This window comes from Manacus vitellinus, unplaced genomic scaffold (assembly GCF_001715985.3).
Source record: "Manacus vitellinus isolate BGI_N305 unplaced genomic scaffold, ASM171598v3 scaffold_110_pilon, whole genome shotgun sequence".
NCBI classification, from domain to species: domain Eukaryota; kingdom Metazoa; phylum Chordata; class Aves; order Passeriformes; family Pipridae; genus Manacus; species Manacus vitellinus.
Window position 1 is genome coordinate 672865 of NW_021938845.1, and position 6311 is coordinate 679175.

The following is a 6311-nucleotide window of genomic DNA, read 5'->3' on the forward strand; positions in this document are numbered from 1 at the left end:
ACAGCACTGTGGTGGTGTCCTGGCAATGGGAGGGACAGAGACATACACTGGGACCAGGGACAGTGGGACCACAGTGACAGTGCACCATGGGGCTGGGGTGGTGGCCTGGCACTGGTGGGGACAGAGACACACACTGGGACCAGGGACAGTGGGACCAGTGCACCATGGGGCTGTGGTGGTGTCCTGGCAATGGGAGGGACAGGGACACACACTGGGACCAGTGACAGTGGGACCAGTGCACCACAGCACTGGGGTGGTGTCCTGGCACTGGGGAGGGACAGAGACACACACTGGGACCAGGGACAGTGGGACCAGTGACACACTGGGACCAGTGACAGTGGGACCAGTGCACCACGGGGCTGTGGTGGTGTCCTGGCACTGGGAGGGACAGGGACACTGTGGGACAGACACCCCAGAGCACCGGGAATGGGGCCTGGGGCCACACTCACTGTGGCAGTCGCTGACGTGGATGTCGTAGATGTGGGAGTGGGTTTTGAGGGTGAAGCAGAGCCCCACCAGGTACCCGGCGGGGAGCAGCAGGGACACCGTGTACACCAGGGGCCTGCAGGACGCGGGGGACACGTCAGGGCCACCAGGGCCTGGCCTGGAGACCCCCAGGGGGTGGGGAGCAGCAGGGTTGGGGGAGCAGGAGCAGGACACGCACTGGACGTGGCTGTAGTAGAGGGTGCCGTTGTGGTCCATCTGCGGAGAGAGCACCGGTCAGTGGGGACATGGGGGACAAGGGACAGCCCTGCTGCCACCCCCAGCACCAGAGCTGGGGGGTCAGGGCATCCCCAGCCCCAAAACCCCCGCTAGAAAATCCCAGAGTGTTCCAAGCTGGAAGGGACCCATGAGGGGCATCAAACCCAGCTCGTGGACATGAAGGGCCACACAGGGACTGACCCCACAGCCCTGGCACTGCAGCACCAGGCTCTGACCCACTGGGTTAATCCCAGGCCCATGGTTAATCCCAAACCCAAACTGGAAGGACCCACAAGGATCATCAAGCCCAGTTCATAACTGAACAGCCCATATGGGGACTGAACCCACCACTTGGCACTGCAGCACCAGGCTCTGACCAACTGGGTTAATCCCAAACCTGGGTTTAATCCCAAACCTGTGCTTAATCCCAAAACCGAGCTGGACCCACAGGGATCATCAAGATCAGTTCATAAATGAATGGCCATAGAGGGACTGAACCCACAACCCTGGCATTGCAGCACCAGGCTCTGACCAACTGGGTTAATCCCAAACCTGTGCTTAATCCCAAAACTAAGATGGACCCACAGGGATAATCAAGCTCAGATCATAAATGAATGGCCATACAGGGATTGAACCACCACTTGGCATTTTAGCACCAGGCTCTGACCAACTGGGTTAATCCCAAACTTGTGCTTAATCCCAAACCCAAATTGGAGGGACCCACAAGGATCATCAAGCCCAGTTTACAACTGAACCCCCCCATATGGGGACTGAAACCACCACTTGGCATTGTAGCACCAGGCTCTGACCCACTGGGTTAACCCCAAGCCCGTGGCTGACCCCAAACCTGTGCTGAATCCCAAACCCGAGCTGGACCCACAGGGATCATCAAGCCCAGCTCATAAATGAACGGCCACACAGGGACTGACCCCACAACCCTGGCATTGCAGCACCAGGCTCTGACCCACTGGGTTAACCCCAAGGCCGTGGGTGACCCCGAGCCCCCTGGCAGCCCCCCTGTCCCCTCACCAGGTCGAAGTGGCAGTTGTGACACAGGTAGTGGCCCAGCGGGTTCTGGGTGACGTTGTGGCACTCGCCGCACACCAGCTTCCCGTAGACCTTGGAGAACAGCGTGGGGGCAAAGACTCCTGCGGGCACAGAGGGACACGGGGTGGGCACCCAAACCCCGGTGGGACCCCAGGAGGTGGGGCCAGGCCCGTTTGCCCACTGACCTCCCACGGAGAGGAAGAGCAGGGCGGAGCTGACGCCGGCCGAGCGGCTGTTGAAGCGCTGCTCCTGGTGCCGGATGCCCCCGATGACCATGCACAGACCCTGGGGGCACAGACCCCAAAAACCCCTCAGGGCACAGCTACACACCCGGGGGGGAGGGACACACCAAAAGGGGGGCCTGCCAATAAAAGTGAGGAAGGGGACCCACCCCAAAAGAGGGGAAAGGGGGACCCACCAATAAAAGTGAGGAAGGGACCCACCCCAAAAGAGGGGAAAGGGGGACCTACCCCAACAAAGTTGGGAAAGGACCCACCTATAAAAGTTGGGAAAGGGGGACCACCAGTAAAAGTGGGAAAGGGACCCAGCCCCTAAACAGAAGCTGGAGAAAGGGACCCAGCAATAGAAGTGGGAAAGGGGTATCCACCCCCTTAAACAAAAGTTGGGGAAAGGGAGACCTACCTATAAAAGTGGGAAAGGGACCCACCCCCTTGAATAAAAGTTGGGGAAAGGGACCCACCAATAAAAGTTGGGAGAGACCCAGCAATAGAAGTGGGAAAGGGGTATCCACCCCCTTAAACAAAAGTTGGGGAAAGGGACCCAGCAACAAAAGTTGAGAAAGGGGACCCACCTATAAAAGTGGGAAAGGGGGACCTGCCAATAAAAGGGGGGAAAGGGACCCAGTCATAAAAGTTGGGAAAGGGAGACCTACCTATAAAAGTGGGAAAGGGACCCAACCCCCTTAAATAAAAGTTGGGGAAAGGGACCACACCAAAAAAGTTGAGAGACCCAGCCAATAGAAGTGGAAAGCGTATCCACCCCTTAAACAAAAAGCTTGGGAAGGGGGACCCACCTGGATAAAAAGGGGGAAAGGGGGACCACCCGAATAAAAAGTGGGAAAGGGGGACCTGCCAATAAAAGGGGGAAAGGGGGACCCCCACCAATAAAAGTTGGGAAAGGGGTATCCACTCCCTTAAACAGAAGCTGGGGAAGGGGGACCCACCTATAGAAGTTGGGAAAGGGACCCACCAATAGAAGTTGGGAAAGGGACCCAGCAATAATGGGAAAGGGGGACCCAGCAATAATGGGAAAGGGGGACCCAGCAATAGAAGTTGGGAAAGGGGACCCAGCAATAATGGGAAAGGGGGACCCAGCAATAGAAGTTGGGAAAGGGGACCCACCCCAACAAAGCTGGGAAGGGACTCGCCTATAAAAGTGGGAAAGGGGGACCCTCATCAATAAAAGTGGGGAAGGGGGACCACCAATAAAAGTCGGGAAAGGGGGACCTGCCTATAAAAGTCGGGAAAAGGGGACCCCCACCATAACAGTTGGAAAGGGGCACCCCCACCTATAGAAGTGGGAAAGGGGGACCCACTCATAAAAGTGGGAAAGGGACTCACCCCCTTAAACAAAAGCTGGGGAAAGGGACCCAGCAATAAAAGTTGGGAAAGGGGAACCCACCTATAAAAGTTGGGAAAGGGAGAACTGCCTATAAAAGTTGGGAAAGGGGGACCCACCAATAAAAGTTGGGAAAGGGGGACCCACCAATAAAAGTTGGGAAAGGGGGACCCACCAATAAAAGTTGGGAAAGGGGGACCAGCCTATAAAAGACGGGAAAAGGGGACCCCCACCTATAAAAGTGGGAAAGGGGCACCCCCGCCCATAGAAGTGGGAAAGGGGGACCCACTTATAAAAGTGGGAAAGGGACTCACACCCTTAAACAAAAGCTGGGGAAAAGGACCCAGCAATAAAAGTTGGGGAAGGGGGACCCACCTATAAAAGTTGGGAAAGGGAGACCTGCCTATAAAAGTGGGGAAAGGGGACCCACCCCAACAAAGCTGAGAAGGGACCCGCCAATAAAAGCTGGGAAAGGGAGACCCACCTATAAAAGTTGGGGAAGGGAGACCTGCCTATAAAAGTTGGGGAAGGGGGACCCACCAATAAAAGTTGGGAAAGGGAGCCACCTATAAAAGTGGGAAAGGGAGCCACCCCCTTAAACAAAAGTTGGGGAAGGGGGACCCTCCAATAAGAGGGGGAAAGGGAGTCACCCCAACAAAGGGGGAAAGGGGGACCCGCCCAAACAGGGAAGGGCCCTGCCAGGCTCAGAGCCCGAGCGCTGCCATCCCCCCCCGTCCCCCCCGCCCCTCTCACCGGCACGAAGAGCACGCAGCCCACCAGGGTGCCCGTCAGCGCCGACTTGACCACCTCGGCGTAGCAGGCGCTGCCCTCGCGGGAGCCCTTGAGCAGGGCGCTGATGTAGAAGGTGAGCTCGGTGACGGAGCCGAAGGTGGCGTTCACCACCGCCCCCACCGCGAACGTGCTCTGCGCCGAGATGCTGCGGGAGGGAACGGAGCTGGGGACGGCTGGAGAGCTCCACAGGGAGCTGGGGGGGCTCAGCCTGGAGACAAAGGGGGGTCGGGGAGGACCTTCTTGGTCTGCAAGCGCCCTGAACAGGAGGGGGGACCGGGGGGTCGGGCTGCTGCTGCAGGGAAAAAGGACAGGAGGAGAGGGATAACGGCCCTCCAGGCTGGGCCAGGGGAGAGGTCAGGCTGACATGAGGACGGAATTTCTCCATGAAATGGGGTTATTAAGCATTGGCAGGGCTGCCCAGGGAGGTTTGGAGTGCCCAGCCCTGGAGGTGTCCCAGGAAGGCCTGGCCGTGGCACTCAGTGCTCTGGGCTGGGGGACAAGGTGGTGTTTCTTGGGACTAAGGTTGGACTCTGATCTCAGAGGGCTTTTCCAGCCTGTGACTGTGTGACTGACCGTCCTCCCTGCTCCCAGTCCCACTGCTCCCAGTGAGGGCTGGGCCACAGGTTGCTCCAAGAGGCTCCCTCCTGCAGCCAAAGGCCCTTTACCACCCCCCCCCAGGTATCTCCCTCTGGTTTTGTTGGATTCCTGGTGCCAAGTGAGGCCTGCAGAGACCCAAACCTCTGCCATGTGCACCCAGAGCACGGATGGGGAACCTTGGTTTGTAGCCTTCACCCCTGAGAGGTGCCAAATTCCTCAGAACCTTCAAAAACATGGATTTTGCCACGTGGCTGCCCTGGCAGATCCAAGCTTTACGTTGTTGGGGGGGGGAAAACCAGGTGGAAATTTGGGATACAAACAGGAGATGGCGTCGAGATCCAACACAAAACACACACAGAGCCCAGGAGGAGCCAATTGAGGGTGGAACAACACTGAGAACAGCTGGGAAACATGGGCAGATCCCATGGGATGTGCCAGTCCTACAGAACTGAGCGTTCCCGGCCGGTGTCCCCGGGCTGCCCCGGCTCACCTGGCGATGGCCATCCCGATGTAGTAGGACAGGGGCATGATGGAGAGCAGGGCCAGGGAGAACTTGAGGGTGGAGCTGCTCAGGTGGTTGTGGCTGTCCAGGTAGCCCAGCAGCAGCGTCACCACCACCAGTGGCAGCAGGTCTGGGGAGGGTGTCAAGGACACTACAGAGCAGGGTGGGGTTTGGGGTCAGCTCCCTCCCCTTCCCCTCTATCCCCCCCAACAGCAGCAGGTCTGGGGAGGGTGTCAAGGACACTACAGAGCAGGGTGGGGTTAGGGGTCAGCTCACCCCCCTTCCCAGTCCATCCCACCCCATCACCAGCAGGTCTGGAGGGTGTCAAGGACACTACAGAGTAGGGTGGGGTTTGGGGTCAGCTCACCCCCTTCCCCTCCATTCCCAGTCCGTCCCCCCCAACACCAGCAGGTTTGGGGGGGCTGGTCAAGGAGGTGCCCGAGGTGGGGTGGGATTTGGGGTCACCTCCCCACCACCATTCCCATTCTGTTCCACCCCGTCACCAGCACCAGGTCCAGGGTTGGTCAAGGAGATAGGTGAGATGTGGGGGGGCTGTTCCCAAATCCCACCCCTCAATTCCCAGTCCATCCCACCCCATCACCAGCAAGTCTAGGGGGACCAGTCAAGGAGCTGGCTGAGGAGGGGTGGGATTGGGATCAGCCCCCCCATCACCAGCAGGTCTGGGGGGTTGGTCACGGAGATGCTCGAGGTGGGGTGGGATTTGGGGTCACCCCCCCACCCCCATTCCCAGTCTGTTCCACCCCATCACCACCAGGTCTGGGGTGGGGGGGCCTGGTCAAGGAGACAACCAAGGTGGGGTGGGATTTGGGGTCATCTCCCCCTTCCCCACCATTCCCAGTCCATCCCACCCCATCACCAGCAGGTCTGGGGGTCGGTCCCGGAGCCGGCCGAGGTTTGGTGGGATGTGGGGTGGGATTTGGGGTCCCGTCCCCAGCGCTGCCCCAGGATACTGACGGCGAAGACGTTGAGGCCGTGCACGGAGTACTTGTAGTAGTAGGGGTTGGCGGCGCGGTAGCAGCACAGGATCACCTCCCCCTCCAGCGGCACCTCCGTCTGGGGGGGCACACAGTTG

At 59.0% G+C, this 6311-nt stretch overlaps 1 protein-coding gene across 1 annotated transcript in view; it reads right to left on the reverse strand.

Moving 5' to 3' along the window:
- Nucleotides 1-6311, reverse strand: part of LOC108644372 (putative cation exchanger C521.04c) — a 12978-nt gene that overhangs the window by 4954 nt on the left and 1713 nt on the right. The window contains exons 3-9 of the mRNA XM_029965619.1: nucleotides 6190-6292; nucleotides 5207-5348; nucleotides 4081-4264; nucleotides 1935-2034; nucleotides 1732-1850; nucleotides 665-702; nucleotides 450-562 (exon numbers count right to left, since the gene is read on the reverse strand). Of these exons, the coding sequence (XP_029821479.1) occupies nucleotides 450-562; nucleotides 665-702; nucleotides 1732-1850; nucleotides 1935-2034; nucleotides 4081-4264; nucleotides 5207-5348; nucleotides 6190-6292 (799 nt within the window). The remainder of the gene's footprint in view (nucleotides 1-449; nucleotides 563-664; nucleotides 703-1731; nucleotides 1851-1934; nucleotides 2035-4080; nucleotides 4265-5206; nucleotides 5349-6189; nucleotides 6293-6311) is intronic.